Source organism: Cyrtonyx montezumae, unplaced genomic scaffold, assembly GCF_038088225.1.
Source record: "Cyrtonyx montezumae isolate F1298 unplaced genomic scaffold, pur_monq_1.0 scaffold_17, whole genome shotgun sequence".
Taxonomy (NCBI): domain Eukaryota; kingdom Metazoa; phylum Chordata; class Aves; order Galliformes; family Odontophoridae; genus Cyrtonyx; species Cyrtonyx montezumae.
In genome coordinates this window covers 33,617,439-33,644,174 of record NW_027071903.1, presented here as the reverse complement: position 1 = coordinate 33,644,174, position 26,736 = coordinate 33,617,439, and the positions used below count along the sequence as shown (strand labels likewise).

The window sequence follows — 26,736 nt, the reverse complement described above, 5'->3', positions numbered from 1 at the left end:
GGGACTGCAATTGGTTGGGTGCAGCAGCCCTGGTGCTTATCCTTCCTCCCAGCTTGTGGTTAGCACAGCAGCAGTCTGGCCCCAGTCTGACCATAGCCTGTGTAACACACCCTCCTTCGCATCAAACCCTGTGGCTCTTCTTTCTTTGCTCCTGTTTAGGACAAATGGCTCTTAAACATCTGATATTCAAAAGGGGGTTTATTGCCAAAGCTCTTTACAAGGAGGAGACAAAGTGCTGCCTTTCTGCTGAATGAGATAGTCATCCACATTTGCTTGCTTGCAAGCTCACTTCCTTCCTGTCACAAATGTAACCTAGTGGCACAGCCTGAAACAGAGTCACACCCCAGCACTTCATGCCCACGGGGCTTTTAGGCACCAGAAGGAAATCTTAGCGTAGCCAGAAATTAGAAGCTTAAATTTAAGGGGAGGAAAAAAAAATCAACAGTGCATGATGTACACTGGTGGTGGGAGTTACTGCAGGAGGTCAGAGCGAAGGCTGAACAGGGCAGGATCCCATCTCTGACTGTGACCAGCACTGCCATTGGCAGAGGAGCATGTAAGAAGCACTCCAGAAGGCAGCTGCAGGGTAACAGCCTCCTGCTTTAGGGAGAGCCCAGCTTAGAACCAGAATGAGGAGAAGAAATGGGAAAACTTCAGAAGCAATATGATGTGTTGTTTCTTGTAAAGTCCAGGTGAACAAGGCGTATGGCCAGGCTAGATATTTTAGATTAAACTGCTAACCCTATGAGCAAAAGCAGTTAAAAACAAGTTTCTAAATATGTTTTCAGCAGTGGAGTTACTGGCTGCTATGGAGATTCCATCTAGTAAGTTCTGGTAGTACAGTAAAACAGTAATTAGCTGTAGCCTGTAAAATGATTTAACAAGCCCATTTTCTTACAAATCGAGGTTTGTTCTGTTAAGATTCCTACTGATGGGTATTCAGTAAAATGTCAGACATTTATTCATTAGAATATTCGGTATTATATAAAAATATACAGTAAATATAAGCACATCCTGTAGGTTTGGCTGTAACAGTTAAGGACGCCTCAGTATCTTCATCAGTACTTTGCCAGATGGGTATCCACAGAACACACTGCCACAAGAAGCACCTGAGAGAGGAAAAGCATCTCTGTGCATCCTGGGGGGCACAGCTGTCCCATAAGCTATCTCCATTCTCGTGGGCTTTCAGTTCCAGGCTTTCATTTGCCCATCCCAGAGTTTAGGACTGGCTTCCACTTTGGGATCTGAACCTGTACCAAGAGATTGCCGTGGTTTGTGTGTCTTCCTGGTAGTGTGAACTTCTTTTCCACATCTAGTTTATCACTTGTTACAAAACTGCTTTCTGCAAGCTCCTGCCTGCTCTCTGAAGCTGATGTCCCTCGACTTCCAGTGCGCAGCGGGTTCTGACAGCTCACATTCCTACCACAGTGTTCGGTAAACAAAAGTGCACATGCAGAGAAATACATTGACATAGCAGATAGGCACTGAATATTTTCTGTATTATTAGCCCTTGTCCTAAGAATATTTGAAGCGAAACCCACAGTTCACATTCAGTCTACAGCAGCAAATTACACAGACCCAGAGTTTGCTCCAGGCTGTGTGCCTGGCAGTGGGCTTAGGACATAGGAATCTTTTTGTCTCACAGCAAAGCTTTTGTGGCACCTGAGCCCTGAATGCTTGACCATGTAAAAGAATGACAAGTGACTTTCCAAGCACAGCCTGCAGCTCAAAGAGAGGGGGACAGACCACCATGGCTGCTTTAATCAAAAGAGGCTCCGGGTGGTGAAAAAGGGGACATTTGGAAGCCCAAAGATGACATTTCTGTGCTCAGACACATGAGCCCGTAGATGAAGCTGAGATGCAGATCTCTACTGGAGATGCAGAGAAGCTTTACTGGGCTGCTGCAAAGGGAGGAGTTTGCCACCCACTGCAGCCTTGTGGAATCTGGGGAGTTACACAAAGAAAATGGAAGAAATGGAAATAGGAGAGCAGAGTGCAGTGCTGACAAGTGAGAGAAAAGAGCTAAGGTAGCACATCACTCCTTAAAACCAGTCTGAGAAGATTGTCGTTTTCTGTGCTTCCAGAGCCTGCCTTAAGCAAAGGAGAAGCCCTTCATGGTGTCATATTATTCCCCTGAGAGCAAATACTATAGAGAATAGATGAGGGGACCCAGCTCAGGTACAGCGCTATGCAGCAGCACTGCAGACATGATTTTATCACAATGTTAATTACTAGAGACCATGGGAACTGGGGCTGCTTTCAGCAGGTGGGTGGGGAAGCCATGGGAATTGTGCCAGAGCCTTCTGCAGCGCCTTCTTCAGACCCTTCTGCAGCAGCATATTTTATTTTAATATACTTAAGCCACAGGGACCAGCCCCAAAGTTGTGCACACAAAATGCCTTTCCCTCTGTACTCCAGTTACGGATGTTCGTGCCAAACCATGGCTCTCGGGCTGGTCAGAGCACAGCAGGTAGAAACATGTTAATTAGGAAGGAGGATCCCATCCGGACCGGCTGCCTGATGTGCGTGTTCCTGTCAGTTAACATTGCACAGCAGAGAGCAAGCCAATGGCTACGGGAACACAGCCCTTAGAAAATATGCTTCTTAGGGGCAGGCTGTCCCAGGGCATCTCCTGGACATAAACTCTCTAAACATCTGGCTAATTGTTCCCAGCATGATGACATTCACAGTTATCTGATCAGTGTGGTGCTAAATAGACATGCTGTGATGCTACAACACACTTCTTCAAAGGCCAAGTGTAACCTGCTCTGCATCGTTGCCTCATTTTCTATATTAATGGAACAATTGATACTTGCCTGGCAGTGATGCACTGAGATTTGCATTCACTTACACAGTGCTTAGCACACCTACAGCTCTGCCCAGATGGACTCAGAAGAGCGCCTTCGTGCAGATGTGCTAGACCTTGTAGGCAGGAGCTGGCCAGTTTCGCTTGCCTCTGTGTGAGGTCACTTTTTAACTATGGAAGTAGTTTTATGAGTGTCTTCATGAAAGTTTAAGCCATTTATCCTTACATTCCTAGACGTCACTGGGCCAGGTGCTCCAGGAAACCTTGCCAGCAAATGTATAAATAAAGTTTTCTCTGACTGCATTTATCCCTAAATGAATCAAATGGGAAGACCAGATATGTGCCAGTGAAACCTGGCATCTGCTTGTAACTACAGACAGACAGGGGCTTTTGCTAGAATAGCCATTCTGCTTCTTTTAAAAATTGGACTTGGTTTGATTATCAGAAATTGTTAAGGGCTGATCCATTCACTCGGAAGGACTTCAGACCAAGTCCATAAAGAGTGTGCATGTTTTCAAGCGGTTCAATGTCTTATAACCTTCTGCTGTGCTAAAAAGATCAGAGCTGGACTAATATGTATGTACAGCATGAAGAAAGAGAGAGAGAGGCTGTAACTGCAAGCTCAATTCTGTTCCATAAACATGGTGCATGCACAGCAAAACACCACCTTTTGAACACTGGCCTAGCAATGGTACAAATCACAAAAGGCAAAAGTTCAGCTCTGAATTCTGAGAATGAAGTCTCATTGAGTGTGTCAGGGAGCACTTCTCCTATAAAGAGTCACTAGATCCTTTTGCTTTTCTTTCTGTTTCTGCGTTGCTTCTTTTTTCAGTTCTCCAAGACTTTTAATTTCTTGCAAGACTTGTGTAGCTTGCCGAAGTTGTTCGACAGCCTCATTGAGCAATGTCTCTGCCACCACTGGGGGTCCGTTGCCCTCCTGGGCCTGCTCCAGCCCTTCCCGTAAAACCTTCTGCAGAAGTTTCTCTGCCTTTTCCCGTTCGTTAGCCACTTTCTCCTCCATTTTAGCTAAGCAGTACTGGGAATCCTCAGTGAGACCTTGGCGTGGAAGTGCTCTCTGTGTACTTTTGGAATCAGACAACAAGTCTCCCAGAGAAGAACTGCGAAGTTTCAGAGCTGAAGGGGTTTCTACAGATACTTTTTTCTCAATAGTTCCTTTCACGCTCTCGGGGCCTGACTCTGTGGCTAGGGAACTCTCTCTCTGTTCTGCTGAAGTTTGCTGTTCCCTCTCAGTTGAGGTTCTCCCATTTCCTTCTTCAGTTTCAGCTGCTTGGGATGCTGACTCTGCGGCTTCACCAGCTCCAATGCCGTTCACCGGGGACTCAGAACTGCCAGACCTCAGTTCTTCCAAACCCCCAGCTTCCAGGTCACCGTGGCTGGAGTTCATAGTGGCTATCATTTTTTCTGACAGAACCTTAGGAGGAGGAACAGGAGGCTTCGCAGCATCTGCGGCAGCAATCACAGCAAGGCCGTCTTTGCTACTATCTCCTGATAATTCCAAGTCCTTAGCATTTTTAGGCTCAAGGATCGGTTGGTCCCAAGCTACTTTCAGCTTGTCTGACACGTTCTTAGGAAGAGGAATTGGAGCTTTTGCTGTGCCCTTGTTGTTGATCTCAGCAAGGTGATCTCTGTTCTCCTCACCTGGTGCACTGGATTCTTCCACATTCTCCTCTCTGCTTACGCAGTCCTCTTCCTTGGCATTTGCATTGTCCTTCAATGCTAAGCCTTCCTTAAGCTTCTTATCTGGAGGCAATGGAGGGGACATTTTACGCTCCTGATCAGGAACACTGTTCTCTGTATCATGGCTTTCTTTTGGGCCAGAAGGTTTTGTAGGTGGCATAGGTGGCTTTGGAGTTTCTTTCTGAGGTGGCGGATTGTCATTTTCACTGATAATGGAGTCAAAGTTTGGTGGTCCATTGTCTACTATATCCAGATCTAGTCGCAGGATACCATCTGATGTAGACTTGGCAGCCTGAAACATAAGAGATGACTTCATCAATTTCTATTCCATCCATCCCCTGCTCAATCCTTTAACTTCAAGGAATTGCTATGGATACAGTGCTACAAACACTTGCAACATCAAACTTCGTCTGTAAGGGGGAGGAGAGGGATTACTGTTTCACACATCCACCCCCTATTTATACTTACATCTGTCGAAACTGCCAGGAGAATCTGACTGATAACAGAAACGGCGCTCTTAAGAGCAGCTGCTTCTACAGCTCAAGAGCAATACACAGAGCTTGTGCTGCTTCTGTGCAGCATCACCCTGTGCTACTTGCTCACAGCAGCAGCATTCATCTAGTCAATGAAAACCAATGAGATCCGCAATACCCAAATTTAATGAGCTGTGATAATCACGAGTCCAAAATATTTTACCTGACAAAGAAGAAAGTAGGGTCAAGTCATGTACCTTACAGCAAATGCTGAAAGCATCAAATGAAGAGCTGCTATCCCACTGTCCAGCCTACTTTTTCTGCAGACTAATGTGCTCTGTGAATGCCATGAGTGGTTTGCTGCTGAATTATTTTCTGCCTGATGGTGCAGCAGCTTGCACAAGAATAACAAACCCCAGAGCCACAAGCAGTCAAAAATTGGGTCTGAAGCATCACATTTATTTTAATATTTTCTTTGAGTTGAGCATCTCAAAATGTGCTTCAAAATCTTATTGCTCTGTTTTCCTGTCAATGCTAAGCAGTCAGCTCTGACTGATTGGAATTCTCTGCCCTGCAGAAGGTGCCCCACTCATTTACTGTGTGCTTACCCAAAGCACTGCTGCTTTCTGCTTATGGAACTATCATATTTCCATATGATCACATAAAACAAGTTGTTGGCATACCCTGAGATCACTTGGCCAGAGGTGCTATTGTAACACCATTGCCTTATTGCTCACTCTCAGCCTGATGTCATTGCTGCCATGCTGGGGCTAAAACTAGCTGGTTACACCTCCTGCAAGCCACAGGCTGCCTGCAAACCTCTCTAGCACGGGGATATCCTGAAAAGGGTGGATGTGGTAAACGCGCTGCAGGATGTGAGCTTAGTGCACTGGAGGGAGAGTTGCAGTGACAGTTCCTGTGTGAGGGAACCCAGTGCTGCAAAAGTGCAACTAGAGCCAGACTCCTGCAGTGCAGAGTTTAGGTAAAGTCTCTCTTGCCTTTCCAGCCCTTAAGAGAGAGAGAGAGAGAGAAAGAGACATGCTGCATCCCAGCTGCTCGGTGCTGACCTGTCCTCACCTGGCCTGCTTTGGCACTGAAAATACTCATTCATCTCATTTCTCTTACAGTGCTGCAGCTAACAACTGTGATACTCATCTTTCTGCAGGCTCTATCCTCTCCTTGTTACTGTTTTTGAATTTGGGAGCCAATTTCTCTCAAATTTGGCTGAAAGTCAGAGCACTTACAGATACTAATGTCTGAGGTATCTCATGAAAACAGGGAGCTGAGTGAGGCTGAGAGGGCTTATGAGGGCCTACAGAAGGGCATCTACTTTGCTGAACCCATTCTACACATCAAAGAATCCACACTTCATTGCTTCTGCAACTTCTATCATGTTTTGCTCTGTTGTTCTCTGAAGGGGTGGATGGGAACCTGTGATTCATTCCTATGCATGCCTCTAGAAGACACACTCTTCCTCCATTTCTATGCAAAGTGAAAAATCTTGGGGCATCTCATTTCCTGCACTAGGGCCATCCGAGTGCTGTGCAGACACATAAGTCAGAGTCTGGGAAGTCTGAAGAAAGACGGTTTGATTTAGAAACCTTCACTGGTGTAGATTAATGTTCTGCTAAAATATCAATCTGTCTTTGGAAGCCTTTTCATAAATCACAGGAATCAAACATTCATAAGAACCTCTCCCCCAGAAATGAGCTGCAGGTTTATTTTGCAGTGTTATTTCTTTCCTTTTTTTTTTTTTCCCTTAAGTGACAGATCCAGAAAATCAGTTAAGGGGGGACAGGCTAGTCTATAAAACTGCCTAGGAGAATAATGTATTCTGCTTCAGAGCTAAGGAAGGATTTGTAAACCTGAAAGCTTGTCTGCTTTTTCCAGTTACTTTAATAAGAAATACAGCTTCTCCCCACAGACTGTGCAGTTCTCATACCTTTACACCACTGTGGCTACAAAATCATCACTTCTTTGCAAATAAATATAGCAGCTTTGGTCTCTTCTGATTAAAACGAAACTATAAAGGCTCTCACCAGACAGCGAAGCAGCTCATGAGTTATGGAAAGCTAAATATATTGTAACACGTCGCAGCAGCTACCGATCTATGGGTTAACTTAGAGATTAGTTAAAGAGGTGTGGGTGCTGTGCTTCCCAGGGGAAGCCATCTCCCTGGGGAGCTTTCTCTGGGCTGTTTGCACCTGGGTTTTCCTGGGGGTTTTCCTGCAGCTGGGAGGAGCAGAGTGCTGGGGTACAGCTGATCGCAGCTGGGGATGTGGCTTCGTGGGGTGCACTAACCTCCTTGAGGTGGCTTCTCGTGGGTGGCCTGCGACCGTGGGCCACTTTCACTCTGTCCCGAGTTACATGATCCAAGGAAAGGCTCTCATCTACTTTCACCTTTAAAAGGAAAGGAAACAGAGAGAAAAAAAAAGAAAAGGTCATTAATTTCTCACAATCCATCTATAAAATTCTCACTGTCATGCAGGAAGGGAAAAAAGGCACTCTACTCTAAATGCTCCCAACCCTCGGAGGTCTGCAATCACTAGCCTCCCCTCTACCAAAAGGGCAGGTAAGAGAAGGACACAGGAGGGCTTTGTTGTCCCCACCGACTGCAGCCTGAGCTTGGAACAACTCCTGCATGTGATAGAGCACAGCTCCAAAACTGCTGTTGCCATCTTAGAGGTGAAAGCCCATTAATAACCGTGACCTGACGGTGAACTGTATCAGCAGTTCTTCGTAATAGACCTTCCCTTGTACAGCTCTAATGACTGCAGGAAGCTGAATAGAAGGTGTGAGCAGTGACCTGGATTAATTGCAACTGTAGCTGAATTAACAAATTTATTTCCTGGAATCAGAGGAGAAATCCACTGCCTCCCACATGTGGGCAGGGAGGAATCACAGAATGGTTAAGGTCTCCAACCTCTGCTCATCAAGCAGGGCCACCTAGAGCAGGCTGCCCAGGACTGTATCCAGGGCACTTCTGACGATCTCCAAGGAGATTTCAGAGGAGAAGGACTCCACAGTTTCTCTGGGCAGTCTAATAGGCTGAAGAACAGCTAATCCAAGCTAGCTGAGGGCTTGACCCATTAGCTTGTGCCTACCCTGTGCAGAAACATTCTAAATCTGAGGTCTGATCCTCTGTAGAATGAACAAGAATTAAGGACCAGCTCTGCTTGAGCACCTGGGTCCTCATAAAGAGCACTGTCTTCAGGTGAAGAGGAAAGGAGGTGGCCCCAGACCTCACCACACCATACTGGGGAGAGGGCTGCAGGCTTTGCTGCCTACTGCCCTGCTGCTGCAGACAGCTCCCGGTTGGTGTCGGTGGTTCTAGCAAGGGTTGAGCAGCATTGGGTTAAAGGACATAGCATCTCCCACCCGCTGTAACGTGACAGCAGACCTGGCTGCTCAGCTCTCTGCTGCTCTGCTTTGTAATGGCTTTCCAGGCTGCTCACAGCTGCTCCCTGTAATTACATGTGCTGTTCCTGACTTGGACCAAGGGCTCCAGCTACCAGCAAGAACCTGATGTGGGATGTGATTTGCTTAGGTGAAGAAGGAGCATGTTCCAGGCTCCCCTCCAGCTTTTGCCCTGTCCTGAATAAAAGCAAAGCCCAAGCTCTCAGAGTTTGCATTCTCGAGCACCACCAAAAGAGCTTAGCTCTTTTCTCAAAACTTTTACTCACTGCTTTGGTTTCCTTTGCTAACCAGATCTTGCTGATTTCATAGTCTCTAGTTATCCTGCCCAATTATTTGTGTCATTCCCATAATGGTGGTTTGCTACACTTCCTTTTAGTTACAAAAACAACTACCAAATAGATAATGCTCTTTCGGTTTAGTTAGGGGCTGGTTACAAGGAAACGGAGCAGGACAGTGTTAGTTAGGCTGGAGAATGTGCAGTTTTCATCCTTGCCTCTGCACACCAGGATAAGTGGGGAACTAAGGAGTGCTGGGGCTGGTGGAGAGGAAGGCAGGGAGAGCACATGGGCTGAGAAACCTTGGAGTAACTTTCCACTGGACTTCTCTCCAACCTGCACCAAGAATGGCTGATGGACTGAGTCACTGCAGGTTTTTCCAGTCTTGAAGACTGTCCTAATCAAATATCTCAATTTCCAGGCTGCTTGGTGCTGGGCATCGTGACAGTATGGGTAAGACAAGCCCTTCCAGTTGCAGCCAGTTGCATCCTCCAGGCAGGGGAAGACCACTACCTCCACTGAGAGCCTGATCCAAAAGCCCCTGACGCCATCAGACCATCTCCTGCTGAATTTGGTAAGCTCTGGTCTCCCGTGGGTTTCTCAGCAAGATGTTAGCTCTTACAGCACTGATGATGCCCCTGCACCTTCTACTCATCCTGATGTGCCTGCCTCTAACCCTACCAGAAAGGATGCAAACACCTCTCTACGTGATCTAGCTTCTTGGGCTGGGAACTGGAGGGATTAAAAACTCCTAGCCTGTGAGGATGCAGCTTTGTGTGCCTTGCATACCAGCTGTGAATGGGCTTTCTTTCCTTTGGCTGTGCCTGGCATTCAGGAAGGACAGGGATCCTGAGGTCTCAGACAAGTTCTGTTGCTAGCTAAATAAGTAGTGAATGAGAACTGACACAGAAGTACATGAGTTTGAAAACTGCATCTCTTACCTCATCAAATATTTTGTTTTTGCCTCTATTGATCCCCTCATTGAGGGCTTTTATCCATGATTCCTTTTCTTCCAAAGTTGGAGCTTGAAATTTGATATCATGAACCTGCAAGAGCAGAGAGAGAATTCTGCCTAAGCAGTACTGGTCAAGAACAGAGGGGCAGCTTTCTGCATTCTGTATATCCCTTCAGTTTTTATATAACATTGAGTTCCAGCCTGTGTTTAAACTACAGATTCCTTTGCACTTTGGCAAGTTCTTCTCTTCATAGCTCCCATGAACAGAATTCTGTTATGCTGAGCTGTTTGCTGCTGTTGTTTTATCTTTGCAACTAGTAAGTAAAGTAGTAAGAAAGTTGAGTTTCTTGCTTCTGTAAAATGTATGGAATAGCTCTTACAGCAGCAGAATGTTGTTTGTACAGTGATGGTCAGACTGTGTGCAGCAAAGCAGACTGAGAGTCCAAGTTGTTTTGTGGCAGTTCAGATGCTATCAACTACTTTATCTCCAACTTCCCCACAGGCTGCAACCCATATGCCATAGGCTCTGCCTTCTTCCCTGTTACTGTGGCTCTGCAGAACAGAACCAACACAGAAATCCAGGGCTCTGATCCTGGCTGCACCAACCAGCTTGTCCAAAAATGAGGATGGGAGCAATGGATCCTATGGCTGTCCCCCACTCAGCCAGCTCTGCCCTTCCTCCAAAGTCATTCCAGCGCTGAGATCAATGTTCGACCACAGCAGGAGCAATAGGTAAGATGCTATTCATTTTTCTGCTGTGTATTCTTCTGGTGTTGTGTAGCTTTGCCCCAAAGTACACGTCAGGTGAGAGAAATACCATCTTCCCATTACAGGTTACTCTATGGCAGACTGGCTTGGATCCAAACAGCTCCAGCCTGCACTGTACAGGCACAGGGAAATGCTCTTGTGCTAAAGAACATTGTGAAAGTTGTAAAATCAAACACTCAAATGATTAGACAATCCCAGAGTTGCCTAGGCAATCGTAACCCAGCCACTACACAAGTTCCTCACGTGTCTATCCCCAATGATGGGGTGGAGCTTCTTACTGAGCTATCCTGTAGTGTTTTATGGGTCAGTATTGACTGCAGTGTGCTGCAGCCCTGCCCTGAAGACAGATTTACTGATTCCCCTAATGATCTCTTCTTTGCTGCTTATCACTGCAATGTTTGAGGGCTTCACAAATTACTTTTCAGAGCAATTATCCACCTTCTACAGATGAAGAAATGAGCTACACTGAGGCTTACCTAAAACACATGCTAGTAGGGTCTCAGTTAAAATACTTTTCTTCCAGGTATTTAACATCCTACAGTCATCCAGCACTTTAGTATTGCCTTCAAGAGCAGTTGTAGCCTCAGCCTTTTTGTAAATCAGGCCCCACATTCTGAAATCAGAACATCCAGACTATACAAAATGAGGGTGACAAAGCTAATGCTCTTAGCAGCTTCCTGTTTTGTTTATGGTACAACAAGGCAGCAACTGTTTGGGGTTTCAGCAGCTTCTGAAATCTTACATGCCTCTGCTCTAGGCATCCTAGTGGCATGCCCTCCTGACCCACACAGCACCATTAACAATTCTGTAGAGCTAAAGCCTGATCTCCTTACAGTCACTGGCTATTTTGCTAGGAACCCACTGCCTTCCCTTTCTGCACTTATTGCTCACTTCAGTCCCAAGGTTTTATACCTGCACATCACAGCAACAAAGTGCAAGACCCTTGCAACCAGTATGTCCAGCATGGAGTTAAGAAGCATTTTTGGAAGAGTGGATTTGTTCAATTAGTTTGCACATAAGGTGATGGAGACAGATGTCTTCCTAAGAGCCCAGGGGAGTGGTTAGGGCCTGAACCACTCTGGAAAAAGGGTTCTTTGTCAGGGGTGCAGAAAGATCATGCTAACTGGGGAATCTAAGCAAGGCTCCAAAACATGGTGGCAGACAGGTTTTGTTTTAGCCAGAGCAGGCCTGTTTTTGTGTGTGCTTAAAAACTTTTTTGTTTGGAAACAATTTCACCCCAAAGCTTTGTGACTACAAAAGCATCTGAGAAAGCTCTGCTTGTGAGCAGCTGTGTTGCTGCATTGCCTGGCAAAGACCTGGCATCCTGCACCAGGGTTTAGAAATCTTCATAAATGTTGTCTGAGGGAAGGATTCCTGCCTTGCTTCAAGCTTCCTCTTGTAATGTTAAAAGCACTTTCTGTGCTTTATTTCTGTGCCCTGGACAGAAGCTGCTGGCCTCCCAAAGCTGGGACTGTGACTAAGTGCTGGTGTCAGCTTGTGACTGCGTGGCAGGGCAGAGTGAGAGCCCTGGGGAATTGCTGGTCATTACTGAGAAGCTGAGGTGTCCCTCTGGCATGCCCTACTTAATGCTGACCAACCACTGTGGCCACCGATCACGGACCCAGTGGACAGCAGGGGGAGGGGAAAGTGCAGGGAGATGCTCCTGAGGCAGCAGCATGGAGCCAGTGCACCCAGTTTCCTTTCTACAAGAACTTTTTTCTCCTTTTTAGCATAATATCCATAGATAACAAGGAAAAATCAGACTGCTGGGCTCTGAGGCTGGCACCCGGGATGCTGTCACACAGAGCCTCATTGTTTCCTTGCATTCCCTGCTTGTCTGCCACCCTCTGTAACTCATGTCCTCCACCACAGGCACTGGGGAGAGGAGGCTTGCCCATAGTGGGACAGAAGCTTGCTGTAAAGCTGAGGAAATAGAGGAACAAACCAGAGGAGTTGTTCTCAGTTCTGCTTGCCACTGTGGTTCTGTAGACTACTGTGGGATAAGGGACAAATTAGTTTACTCTGTCTTTATTTTTATCCATCTGAGTATTCAGACATCAGAGGATACACAGCTTTAGGCAGGGTTTGATCTCCAGCAGCAATTTTAGGTAGAGAGTCAGTGACACCTACCCTAAAGCCAGAGGGCAGGAAGCAGGGCAGTCCATCTGCCCTCCTGCCTGCTAAGCCAGCTGAGTCATGACATAAACAAGCTCCTGGTGTGCCAGGAAAAGCTGTCATGACCGAACCTAATGTGATAGTGACCATTGTGAGCCATGAATACAGTGTACGCAATTTACTGTAAGTGAGTTCAGAGCGCGGCGGTCAGCTCCTGCTGAATCACTGGCTGCATGGCAGGCAACAAAAGAGCCTCACACTCCGGTCAGTGCCCATGACGACAGCGAGCACGTCTCTCTGACTGCCCTGTGTCTCCTCAGAGACATCAGTCTCCTGCAAGCAGGGATGGCCTCATGGCTACGCTGACCCCACTATCCAGGGCCAGCCCTAAGTGATTTATCTGACGAGCCTAGGGAGCCAAAAAGCTGCAGTGTAAGACATTTACCAATGTTAGCTCTTTGCTGAGCTACTCTGCTCAATGCTACCAACCTGTCAAGAGGCAAGTGACAGAAACCTGCGCATTCTCAGCCATTTCAATGCAAAGCTTCAGCTGCTGGCAGGGGTGGGCTAACCTGGACTGTGAACTGCTCATGATCTGCTGGCTGAGGTGTGGGAACATGTTCCCCTCTGCTGGCTTTTGCCACCAGGTGATCACCTCCAGCAGATGCCAGAGCACAGCTGGGTCAGTAACTACCCGGGGTGCACCAGTGTGCATACATCTGCCAGATGTGAGGTCATCTCCCGAACCTGGGTCCTTGTCAGGTTAGATCATGGAGGGAAAAGTGGAAGCAAAAGAACTGTCAAATAGGGGATTCTTGTGGGTCCTTTTCTGCAGCTGAACCAAGAGCTGCCTCATCCCTGGGAATAATGCAGCGTCTCTGCCAAGTTCAGCCTGGGCAGACCCCAGGAGCAGACTCCTCAGAGTACAGACAAGCATGCTTCACTGCAATCTCTTTCAGCTTCCCAATCCAGGCCCCTGCTGAAGAGAGCCACAGGTATCTCCAAAGTTGACCAAGGGAAAAAAAAAAGCAGTGGAAATTTCCACTCCTGAACACAAGTGCTGTTTGTGCCTGGCAGTGCTAGGGCAGGACATGTGGGAAGCTGCAGCACTTGCTGATGGACTCCTTCCTGTACTGCCACCCTCTTTTATCCTATTCCTCATCCTGGTAGCTGAAGGCTTTCAGATCTGCTGAATACCAGACTTGTGCCGACCTCTGGAGTTTCTAGCAGCTTACACGAGACATGGTTTACGCTGCTCTTTGCATCATGGGTACATTTAAGGTCTCCAAGCCAAGGTTGCTGCCCCTTCTTACAAATTCTGTGCTCAGCTCTCCATGTCCAAGAGTTTTCATTTAATTGCTACAAGTGGAGTGAAGCATTTGAGATTCCTAAGCAGAATGGGTCTTCTGCACACTTCCAGCTTCCTTTGCTGAAGAGTCGAAGTGTGGGGGGCAGCACTGTGTTTCAGTTCCACACAAGGAAGCTGTCCAGGGCAGGCGAGTGACACCCCTGTATTGTCGTGGCTTAACAAAAAAGTCATCCTTGTGACTTGTGCAAGCAAAATCTGGGGTACTGCCATCAAAGAGCAGCGTTTTGCAAGGCTACTTGCTTATTTGGGTGTTTAATTGACTGATTCACTGCAAGCAGAGCTACACTGAGCTCACAGTATTTCTGCTCTTCATACATCCCATCAAGTATTTAAATGTGGATTCCCCTGAAGTTAATCTGAGGTCTCTGTTTTCATAGGGACGTTTCTATTTAAGCACTGGAATAGAAATGGCCTTTTCCTGGCTTACTCACTTGCTTTCTGCATTCTCCAGCACTGTGCTCAGAACAGGGGGAAAAGAAAACTAGCAAAACGTGGAAGGGCTTGGCAAGCCTCTTCACAGGGTGACTTTAAGCTGTAGTGCACACTGCAGATGGCAGCAAGTCTCCCAAAAGGAAAGCGTTGAGCAGATATCTATTGCCACAGCTGCAGTTCCAAAACAGAAGAAGGACAGTTGTGTTCGTTGGCCTCCTCATTGAAGTTTGTTCTAACATCTGCAGAAGTATGTTGTGTGTCAACACCCTCACCAGATTCCCAGCCAAAAGGAGGGTGGGAGGGAAGCCACAAACAGGGAACTTTTCATTTATAAAAGCCCTCCTTTTTACCAGAAGAGCCTTATAAAAGGTGGCCGCTATCGCAGTCCCCATTTAGTCACTGGCATGAAAACCAGAGGAGCTGTAAACTTGCCAGGATGCCAAAGGAATGAAGTTTCCCTTTCAGTGCAGAATTTGGGCCCATCTTTCTCCTAGCAAGATACAAAAGGTTTAGAACAGATCCCGCACTCTTTGTTGATTCATGCAGCAGTGCAGAAACATAGAGCTATTATACACTTTGCCTAAGTAATATACGTGCAAATAATAACAATAATTCCTACTGTGCTTCCATCTCTGCTCACACAGGCTGGATTTGCCTCCATGGGAGTAGGTGTGCACACACAAGGGAACCAGAGCAGGGGGAGTTGTAGCAGTTCCATCTCCCTCTAGAAAACGCACCAAGCTTGCCAAGGTTAGGCATTTTCGATATAAAATTGACATCATTTGTGATTAATGAAGTTGCAAAACAAACATTAAGCCTCCAGCCAAACTGGAGAGACTCACTGCTCTGTATCCAGTGCTGAGCAGGAGCTCACTAGCAGAGGGCTCAAATTCCAGGCTACCATAGCCTTGGTGTGCTGCGCTTAATATCATTTTTCTTCCTGACGCAGACTGGGCCTACTTGCAAAACAAACATCATTCCCCTTCTCTCTCCACCCCAGCTCTGCTCCAAGTGAATGCTTTGGAGCAGGAGGACCATCCTTGTTTTGTTGTTGTGAATGAAGTTTAGCACAAAGATGCTGTGAACTCAGCTGGGGTTTTGAGGCACCGTTACACAAATAAACACTGAGTGAATGAAGTGAAAGAATAAGCAGCAGTGACAGCAAGGACTAAACAGTCTCCATTTATTCAAACAAAATGGAGATGAGGAAATGCATGCAAGTTGATATTTTTGGCCATCCATATTCTTAGGGAAATTAATATATTTTTTTTGTCTCCTAACAATCTCTGGGATCTGCATGGAAAAATTTAATAAGATCTTTTAAGCCTGTAAAATCACATTGAAATTAGAATGTAAGTCAAAGTGAGTTATTTAAGTGCAACAACAGAAACATCCTAGCCCAGAAAGATGCTGATACGTTGTCAGCAGAAATGAAGAAAATCTTCCCAAGTATGTGTAGTGATTATGAACATATATAGGAAGGCCTTATATGTATAAGAAAATGTGTGTCCTTGCATACAGTTGTGCTCAGGTGGATATAGAACTCTGCAACATCAGCCTGGTTATTAGGTTCTGGATGCAGCTAGGTGCAGAGTTTTAATTCATTAAATCTACAAAATAAATTTTCTTCTAGGGACTATTTGGCCACAAGAAACTTTGCAGTTACTTTGCAGTTCCTTGGTGATTCTCATATGAGCATGTCCAAGTACAGGAATTGTCCCAGTATGTGGACTGGGATCATTGACTTCACTGCAACTTTGGCAAAGCTGTAGCACATAAGTCTGGGACAGAGACACTTCCTTGCCCAGAGCACAAGGGGGAACAGCAGGGTGTGGTCTCACACCACTGCTCAAGGAGTAATGGGAGAAAGAAAATGATAAAGGAGGAAAATATCAAGAGGAAAGTATTCTTGTAGATTGAATAAAAGGAAGATCCTTTCCCCATCACAATAATAAAGTCTTCAGGACAGTAGTGTTCGTCTCTGTACATCTTAGGCCACTCACAAACATAAGCAATTTCTCCTAGCTGCCCAACAACTGAATTTCAGAGCCTTCTGTCTGCTGCCTGGGACTCATTTTGAAGTTAGCAGAACTGAGGGTGAAGAGAAAGCAATCCTACCTTCTTACCCGGGGAGCGGATTAAAATGAAACGGTTTTTCTTTTTTAGTAGTGCACGCAGTTCCTGGCACTTGTCATAACTCTCCAGTTCCACTGTTTCTATGCATTTCTGCTCATCCTGCAGAGAGGGAATGAAACATTATTATGAATAGGAGGCACTGAAATCAATCATATACCATCAAACTCTGCATGTGTTCCCTCTGCAACTGTCTAAAAGCTTTTCTGCCTTAAAAATAAATCTGCATGCAGTCAGCAAGCCCCCACAGATCGGGCTGGTATCCCACACCCAAGAAAGCATGCAGATCTCTGAGCTGTGGGGCTGATTTGTGGCTACTGGTCCACAGTGGCTGACATCAGCCTCTGCCATCTCTGTTGGCTCCTTCCAAGGAGCCGCAGCCAGATGCAAGGTGAGAAGGTCTTTGCTCAGCTGCAGGCTGGGAATGTGCTGCCAACCCTGCTGCAGGGGTTCCTGCTGCTCTATCCAACAAGTAACACACCACACTTTCATAACGTTTCCTGGCATGATCTCAAAGCACCCCCAAATCCCCAATTAGTCTGGTTCAATCACTGGTTAAATTCTTCCTGCAATGAATGAAGCTGATGTTATTCTGCTTTTTCACAGGGAAGAAGATGAGGCAGGCATCACAACTGCCCAAGCCCCACAGGAAACCCGTGGTGGATGTGAGCTGAGCTGAGTCCTGCCAGCACGCTGAGCCAGGCAGCCTGGCCCTCCTCTGAGCAAGGTTGGTGGCAGCCACGCGTGACCGGGACACACTTCTCTCAGAGCCATGCTCTGAGCTGTCAGAATGCCTAGGACTGGAAACACGGTCCCATACAGCCAGCACAACTGTCAGGGCCAATGTCTCATTGGGGAATACTTATCTCTGGTGTATCTGCCCTGATGACTGCAGGCCATGAACTTGGCTCATTTCTCCCAATAGCATAACTAAAATTCCACACGTGGTGCATGGCTCAGTTCAGCTGCAGAGCACCATCCCTAATAGGAATTGCAGCATAGCACCAGGCAGATAATGTTATTCATGTCTCAGAACAGACCAAAACTCCCTTTTGAGACATATTACATAAATAAGCAGTGAGAATTGCCAAGCAGTTCTTGCCAGTAAAGTGCTTCAGTCAGCGTGCCTCGCGAACCTCTCTGTTACCATCCTAAATTAAAACCTCCGGCCACGGCCGTCCCCAGGTCTGACTCTGCTCATATTTGTACTCGTATGAGTTTGTATTTAGCAATTCCTGTAGCAGCGAGGGGGTGTGGGGTGAGGAAATGTGTCGTAGCCAGGAAGTTACTGTGTGGCTGGAGGCAGGGAATGGAGAGTTCAGAGGGAAGTGGGCTGCGGGGAATTTCCTTCGCTTACCACTTGACATTTAAGTCACTGAGCAGAGCCCAGGCTGCGTTCGGTTTTTTAACTCTCTGATCTGGAGATGGGGGCACAGCAGAGCAAGTTCAGAGCCAATGCAGGCCGTCTGGATCTAATTTAGGTTTATTATTGTAATGGCATTACTATTTATTTTGTTAAACACTGAGTAGGTGAATGTGACCAGAGAACTGGGAGCAGGTATATTAGTAGGAAGAGATTAATCTGCCCAAAACTAAAACCTCACAGATAAAATCATGCTGACATTACTGAGCCCTTTAAAGGCTCCTGCTGCCTGATTTTGCAATGTCACTGCAAAAGGACAGAGATGGAAATAATAACCCTTCAGCAGCCAACAAATCAGGGAGAAGGGTGAGGTCAGCAATACATGCCTAGGGGACGGTGATCTCATCCTGGCCTTGGGTAGGTGACCACCCACATCTCAGTGCTGCCACACGACTGCGGTAGTCACCACCTCCTATGGGAAAGTTTGCTGAGCTAGGGGTGGAGGTGGCTTGACTGGACACTGATGAGAGATCTGCACAGAGCCCCCTGGCAGCCCTGCACCTCCTTGGAAAGCAGCTCTGTCCCCAGCAGAGCACAGAGGCTCTATGCCACCCTCCTTGTCCGCACCTTCCTGGCTGCATCTTGGACAGGAGACTTCCCTCGGATCCTGTGCATATCCTAAGAACAGTGTGGGCAGTGATGAAACTGGGGGACAAAAAGGACTCCGCAGGTTTTGCAGCTTTGTTGTGCTGTCTTTTGACTTTCAGCTGTCCCTTTTTCCCTGGGGAAACTTTGGAATTACGGGCTGCCCAGGGAATAAAGGCAGTGAGGATGGGGACATGAAGAGTCCTGCCTCCCAAGGGCACTGACTTGACTTTGTTCCTTCATCTCAGGGACTGGAACTTCTCAAGTTATACTCTTCAAGGAAAGCAGGGAAGAGAGCAGCCAGAGAGAAAAGAAAACCCCATGTATGAGGTAAGGGAAAAGCTTGAAGTTCAGGCAGTGCCAAAATGGGACTTTTGTCTCTGTTTTACCCTTGGCAAGTTGCCAGCCCCTCTGTGTGCCTACCTGGTCACAAAGAGATCCTTTATGTCTGTTCTGCATGACTCAAATAAAGACCAAAGGGCCTGACCCTGCCACAGGTCCCCAGGTCCCTCCAACCTCCCGGGACCTGCTCAGCAGCAGGCAGAGACAAGGTTGCTTTCAGAGCCCTGCCCCTACAAACTGGTCTCAGACACTTTTTAGACAAGCTTCTGCTGCATTTTGTCTCTAATATCCCAAGCAAGTTAAAACAATTCTTTTTTATTGCGCTAAGACACAAAGGTTGGGTTGAGCTGCCTGAATCCCCACTCAGCAGTCTCTCCTCCCAGCAAAGCACAGCCTGCAGGGTGTCCCATGGCACTGCATCTGCTGCCCATCTCCACGCCTCTCCCATGGCTACAGACATGACCAGGGAGCAGGGAATTCCCTTCAGGCCTTCTTTCCTCTATAGATTTTACTGCTTGTTTTTTAAATTGCTTTTGTATTTGCTGTAAGGGACAATCAATAAGACACTTAAAATCCTGGTACAGAAAATCCTGCACTCGTGATTTAAAGCAGAAAAACAATACCATTAGCTATCCCTGGAGCAGACACTGCTACTTAAACATGTATGTGTTTGTAAGCATTTCAGTGCCAGGCCCTGAGGGAGAAAATTACTAAATACCTGTATACATATTAATGCATATGCTTAACCAAGGAATCAGACTTGGCAAACCTACAATTTCCTGAATGAAATGTTGATTAAAAAGGAAAACAGAACCGGTAAAATTTTTACTCATCTGAAAGTAAAATTTCCAGCAAAGACCGCATCACCAACACACATAAATGGTCCGTGACCCTCCATTCTCTGTACAGTGCTTAGACTGCTTGAGTTGATAATCCTCTTCTCCATCTGAGGATCTCAAAGTGCTTCAATAAATCACATTTGGGTATACATCACTACCACCTTCCCAGCACAGAAATGTGGACGTCAGCTGCACTGCTGAGGTCACACAGGAAGCCAGGGGCCTCATGGAACCTCTGCTCTCTAGCAGACGTTTTGCCTGGTTGATTTTTGTCCTGTTATAGGTACACTTAAAAAAAAAAAAAAAAAGAAGAAGAATAAAAAAAAAGGAAAAAAAAGTTAAAATCAAAAAGACCAATTCTTTTTAATCCACAGAGTGATGGCATGGATTTGTCTGGCCTTTCTGCAGATGCTCTGTGTAATTCTATGGGCTTAGTTTTTATTACAGCAAGAATACATGGAGACAAGAAGACAGGAAACACTACTATAAAATGACCTCCCTGTTTGGTTCTGCGTGGGCTCGTGTGCAGCATGCCTGTCACTGAGATGTGTCAGTAGTTTCCTCGGGATCTGAACACCACAGCACTGTGTGTTTGCATAGGTGCATCTCTCCTGACATTTGGGAATGTAATATGTACCTTGTACATACATCGTTCTGAACTGAGTCTTAGATTTACATCAGGGTGCAGCTGTAGGGCACTATGGATGGAGCCTCAGCAGATAACAAGGAATACATTGCATCGGCTGGATGAAACCTGCAGCACGGAGAGGCACAGCTTTCAGCCACCATCTGCTGCAAGTAACACAATAGCCATTTGCAATCTGCCTTCAGGAGGTAGCTATGCTTCAAAACAGATGAACAGATGCAATATGGAGAACCTGCTTCCAAGGCAGGTTAGAGGCACATTCCAGGAGATTTCTATTGATGATGCTAAAATATAGTGTTTGTGTTCCTCTTAGGCTGTAACTTAAAATGTTATTGCCAGCATCTTTTGTTGACCTTCTCTGCTGTTACTCTGCACACACAAGCTTCAGAGACAAGTGCAGCTGCCAGCCCTGTGCAATTGCATAAACAAGTGTGCCTGCATATGGAACAACTGCTGAAGGCAATGTTAACACCTCTTCAGGAAGGGCTCCAGCACACCAGGGACTGATGAAAGGACAACATGTCCAAGTCACCACCTTGTTTCATGGAAATCGGATGGGTTTCAATACACAGACTCCCAACTTGCCCTCAGACTCAGAAGCTGGCCTCCCTCCCACATAAGACCACTTCTTTGGTCTAACTTAGCTTGTATTTCTGTTAGCCAGTGTTTTATCTCCGTTCATTTTTAGGGCTGTTAACCTCCAGTTCAGCAAGCACTGAATAACCCTATTTAAAAATCTCTCCTCTTGAGACAAAAAATGCAGACAGAGATCGGGAAATAGAAGCCACCAGAGCACACTGCACCACAGACTCTCCTTTGACATTGAGCAAGTCCCTTCTCATCTCAGAAACTTCCCCAGTTGTGAGGCAGAGACAGCAACACTGTCCTAACTCACGTTACTGGAAGATAAATACAGTAATAAACATGAACTACAATTCTGTGGTAACAGGACCCCTTCTGAGTACAGAAAATTGCCATTTCCTTTGGTTTCCTTGTTGTAAGTCTGCACAATCACATGCTATCCTATTGTGCTACTAGATAATTTTGTAGCAATTTCCTCTCCTGAGATATTTGACTTCACTGTAAGCTAGTTTAATAGCCTATAGATATTAACATGATCCCTTATTTACAATAATGGGGCCTTGTAGCTACTGTAGCTTACAGATGCAATTTATTACAGGATGTTACCACAATCCGCAGGCTACCAGAAAACATTATGTCTGGTTGTTACAAATGCCATTTTCCTTGTTGAGACAGTAAAATAACCCTTTAAATGATTGGGATTTTTCCTTCTTCTGAATATCTGTGAAAATTAATCTTACTTTAAAAGCTTCCTTTTCCCTTGTGATAATAAGAACCTCCATGCATCTTGTTTTTAAAGGCATGCCCTTAAAAAAAAAACAACAACCATGTCGTGTTTATAGATTTGAATCTGTTTGTTCCTGTAGCTTCAGCTGGAGTCAACAGGTGTCTTGTGCACTCAGATGTGATCTGCAGGCAGCCAGCAGTTTGCAGGACAGGCCGTATCCTTGCAGAAGAGCTGCAGGTCTCCAAACCCCCACCACACTGCCTGTCTTCCAAGCTCCTCATTACCCAACGCTGCCTTCTCATTTCAGTATTTTTGTATTGTTTGTGTCATTTCAAAACCAAGAACAAACGCCTCCTGAAAGCCTTGGGATGTGGGGAGAGCAGGAGGTAATACCATTTAACCCAAAGTGCTCATAACTAATCTTCCATATTAGGCAATACTATGTTTTTAGAAAAGAGAACCAAACTGTTTTGTCAGTCCTGTTGTTCCTGAAACCATCACAGCAGTGCAACTGCTGACATGTTTCCCCATTCCTGTTCCCTCAGCACGTTGCACTGAACTGGACACGCTTTTGTCTTCCAGCGTCCCGATGCCCATGAATGCCCCAGACCTCATGTGTCAAGTGCCACACAGGCACACATACCAGCAGGGTTTAGCCTCAGCTGCCCCTGTCTCACACCTCTCTGGGCTGCAGCTTATGTGACCTGCCCACTAATTTATTCCTTTGGGGACTTCTGGGGACAGCCCCACTCTTACAGAGCCCCTTCGTCCCGGGAACAGAGCACCAAACTCAGGAATATTTCACTTTTCATTCTTCTTGCATGAAGATAAAGGGCAGATTTGGCTTGGCTCTTACTTCTCATTGGATTAGAAACAGCTCTAAATGAGTCCATGAACTTAAGACATGCAACTTTTCTAGGGAAGTTCAGGATAAGGTTCCCAGGGGTCCTTCTCTTAGCACTAGCTTGCTCAGCTAACAGGAAGAGATGAGCCAAACCCAAACTGTGTCCTCATTTAAGGAGAAAACAAGCACTCACACCCTTATCCCGTGCCCATCGTGGCTAAATGAGACCCTGCACATCCTGGCAGGCAGCAGCTCCAGCTGCCTGCAGAGTACCCAACAGCTGCAGGGCTGCCTGTCGTGCCCTCCAGCAGCAGGTGGGCAGCTAGGCTGCTACAATGCAGTTTTAGCCTTTAAATGCCAAAAACTGCGAGCACATATCCTGCTTCCGCCCAAAGTCTTACCCTGTTCACCTTCTCACAGGATGTCCTGCCCCTGTTTTCTTTTTTTTTGTTGGTTTTTTTTTGTGTTTTTTTTTTTAACTAATGTCACTGCCAAAATATTTACTAGATGAAATACTTATGGTATATAATACACCCTAAAATGCAGCAGCTGTCTCTTCCTCATTTAACATCCCTGAAAGTATCTGCAGAAGTCCTTCTGAAAGGAATGGGCTGGAAAGAAGAGTGAAAATCAAAGGACTGTGTCACCAAGGGCTTAGTCCTGCCCGAGGGGGTTAAGCTGTGACCATACCTCATCCTCGTAGACCACGAGCTGTGTTTTCCGCAGCTGGACGTAGCGATCCTTCCACAGTCCCAGGAGCCCCCCACTGCTTTTCTTTATCCAGCCAAATTTCTCTGCATTGGGAGCAGGCTTTGGTTTCTCTGAGACCTCCTCCTTTGTATCCTACAGGGCCACCAAGAAAAGCAGAAGGGAGAAGTTACGTTGAGAGCACCTTCCCTCCATCTGATGACAGTCCTTGGCAAAGCCTGCCCAGCTAAGACCACAGCACCCACCATGTGCTGTCCCTCCCCAGCAGCTCACAGGGAGAAAGGCTGGGACCAGACCAGCATCTTGCAGAGAACACTTCTGCAAGGGAGAGGAGAGCTCAAGCAGCTCCTGCCCCACAGCCCAGGCCTTTGGGACAGGACTGGGGAGTGGGCACAGACCCTGAGGGTACTGCTGCCCTGCACACAGAATCTGGCATGGCTGCTGCCCTAAGCCTTTCCCAGGAGCAAGCAGAGCCAAATCCCCTTACGAAAACACCTAACCGAACTCGTGACCCTTAAGAGGAGGCCAACCCCAAATCCTCCAGAGCCCTTCCCAGGGCCAGCTGTTACCCCAGATTTGGCTTTCCTCCTGGGACACAGGACCTGTTGTTGCCTGTAACAGGACTAAGCAGTATTTTCACAACGCAACGGAAGCACGACCAAGGCAGAGCCCCAAGCATCCCGAAATGACTTTGACTAACTGTCGATAGGGAAAAATCAAACCAAAACAAACCAGAGTGTCTTAGCTCAAACATCACGTTTCCTACCATGAGGAAATCCCATGTGCATCGCAAGGAGTCAGAGCCAGACACTCCCGTGGCCAGGAGGGAGTGGGGATAGGGCAAGTGAGTACAGACGGGTTCCAAAAATCCAGAGGAAAGCTTTACGAACAAAGCTGTTTTCGTGCACCAGACTCCCAGCAAACACACCCTTGGATAGCATTTGGGTGAGCTGTTCCTCAAAGATAGAACTTGCACCGATGATGAGAAGCAAAACAGATTAAATTCCCTGTGCACAAGCGCTGATTCCAGCCTGCAGCAAGGTCAGGGAGAGGCTCGATGTCTGAAACACAACCAGACTGCCTCAGGTGAAGGTAAATGGCATGGAAATGGCCAGCAGCCGCAGTGCCTTGCACAGTGGAGCTGTCCCACGGTGCTGTGCCACGTGTGCCACGGCCGCCGCAGGATGACAGCGCACCGACAGCTTTTCTGGGAAATGAGGAGGGCTGTGGTTTTTTTTCTTTTTCAGCTCAACTTTTTTGGTTGCCAGGAAGCTGCAGCCTGTTGTGATCTGCTCCTTCAGCACACATCAGTCCCTGCAGCCATACAGACCTGCTGGTCCGCTGCCTGGGCGCCCTGTTGATGTCCTGCTCAGGTAACTGGGCACGGGCTCTGACCTCACACCTAGCAGTTCTGTGGGGCGTAGCTGCACCAGCAGTGACTCCTCACCTGCCTCCCTGTTACCCCAACGGGTTGGGGTTTTTGCTGTGCTATTTTGTCTCTCGACGGCAGAACAGCTGCCTGAAAATACACAACATATCAGCCTATCCGTGGCCTCTTTGCTCTGCAGGGTGAAAACCCTCTCCTCTGTGGTTTTACAATAAAAGTACTCACTGTGAAGTTGCAGCATTTCACATCTACTGCTGAAAAAGCAACCCACCCTGGTCACTGGGTTGGTTGGAGATTATTCTCATGCTTGTGCTCCTGTGACCTCACAGCCTTCTCCCCTGATATCTCAGGGCGATCTCTCTTCTCCATCCCATCACGACTTCCACTTCTGGGCCAAGTTGTCCCTGTCTGCGCCCCGAGCCCGGCTGCTCACCCCATTTGTAGCAGGTGCGCTGCTGCAGTGTGCACACAGGGCAGAGCCCATGCACGGAATGCTCTCCCAAGCACACGGTGCTTCCCATGGTGCCAGCATCCCATGCCTCTGGCTCGTGCAGCCCCACGACGTGTCAGCGAGGGGAGGTTTGGCAGGGCAGAGCTCTGGGAGCAGAGCTCGCTGTCCGCTCTCTGCCCGTGATTCCATGACTAAAATTGGAGAGCGGCACAAAGAGATGATTTGTTGTCGTTAATTCAGCTTTCTGTGGGTATTCCTTCTGCTGGAGGCAAGAAATGCTAAGATAGCCTTTCCAGGATGTTCCCAGGCTGGATTCATGCCTGAGCCTGGTGTAAATCCACAAGAATAAACCCACTGACATCAGCCAAGAGAGCCAGCATAAGCGAGGGAAGAACTGAGTTATTCGGTGGCATTAAAAGTGCAACACGAGTTGGACTCCGCTTTATCCTCATGTTTTATAGCTCAGCAGAGATGTCAAATTAGAGCCGTGGGATGGCTTCTTATTTAACAATTAGGCAGCTATTTCTGCCTTCCTTCCCCTGAGTTATAGGGGCCCACAAAACCACATACTTTCTGTGCCTTCTGATAGCAGCAAAAACCAACAGTCAGAGTGCGGCGATGCTTTCACAAGTTGCACACGCTGTGCAGGAGGGTTTTACCCAGCTGCTCCATCCCATAGTGCAGCACGGATGCACCCCCAGCTGCCTTCCCACACCTCCTTTCCTATCCCCCATGCTCACTCCTGATGTGCTGTTGGCACTTTCACATCTCCACGACGCTGGAGCAATAGCAGACACTGCACACATGCACGTGAGACCCGGGAAGCTGCACTGGTGCCCACTCCTGGCAGAACTCCTTTGTGGCCCACGAAGGGCACACAGCCCCTGATCCGGCAGCGCCCGCCGCGTGCAGCCGCCAGCTGGAAGCACTTTTGTGCTGAGGATTAATTTCATGGATGCCGGCGGATAATGACAACTTTCAGTCGCCACCACGCTGGGCTGCCTTTCGGTCTCCCCGCTGTCGTGGCCCTTTGGGAAGAAGCCCTTATTCTCACCACAACGTCTGGGGAGTTAAGCAAGGGGAGAGCAAGCCGAGCACCCAGTGCTGCGTGTCCCAGAGCCCGCAGCCTGCCCTGCCGCACCTTCCCCGTGCATCAGCAGCAAAACCTCGTCGGGTGGAAGGGAAGAAGGAATAACCGGGCGGGCAGACGCGTGGAGGAGAGAGGACCTGCTCAACTTGCCAGCAAACCTGTGGCATCACGGGGCCGCGAAAAGCTCCACGTACAGAATCACGACAGCCTTCCCCGAAGGAGGAGGAGGAAGAGGAGAAGAAGCACGGCCGCTGCCCAGCACCCGGCCATCCCCCAGCTCTCGCCCAGCAGAACCCAGAGCGGGGTGCCCCGAGCCGGTGCCACGGGGAGCGGCCCCGCCGTGCCCGCCCGCAGCATCACAACTCAGCCGCAAGTTGCACAAGCCGCGGGGCTGGGGATGCTGCGGCTGCGGCTCGGGGACCCCCCGGCCTCGGACCGGCCGCGATGCCCCTCCCTGGGGCCGAGCCCCTCCCGCGTGCCGGTACTCACTTGCTCCATGGTCGGACCGTCCGCCGCTCCTCGCCCCCGGCTCAGGGGCTCCGCCGCCGCCGGCGTCCCGCAGCCGGGCGGGGGGACATGCCGGGCCGGGCCGTGCTCTGCCTCCGCACCAACTTCACGGCGAGCGGCAGCGCCGGGTTTCCGGCAGCTCCGGAGCTGCGAGCGCGGCCCCA

At 47.8% G+C, this 26,736-nt stretch overlaps 1 protein-coding gene and 1 long non-coding RNA gene across 2 annotated transcripts; one reads left to right on the top strand and one right to left on the bottom strand.

Annotated features, from left to right (window-relative positions):
• Positions 1–180: 180 nt before the first annotated feature.
• Positions 181–26,736, bottom strand: PLEKHO2 (pleckstrin homology domain containing O2). Its single transcript, XM_065734056.1, has 6 exons — positions 26,555–26,736; positions 23,120–23,272; positions 16,427–16,543; positions 9,611–9,715; positions 7,279–7,377; positions 181–4,796 (listed from the first exon to the last, which is right to left on the bottom strand). The coding sequence occupies exons 1-6, from the start codon at positions 26,561–26,563 to the stop codon at positions 3,561–3,563; spliced, it is 1,719 nt and encodes a 572-aa protein (XP_065590128.1). The 5' UTR covers positions 26,564–26,736; the 3' UTR covers positions 181–3,560.
• Positions 17,067–20,031, top strand: LOC136047059 (uncharacterized). The gene is made up of 3 exons (XR_010622052.1): positions 17,067–17,168; positions 18,698–18,779; positions 19,701–20,031. It is a non-coding gene; the product is annotated as an uncharacterized LOC136047059 (long non-coding RNA).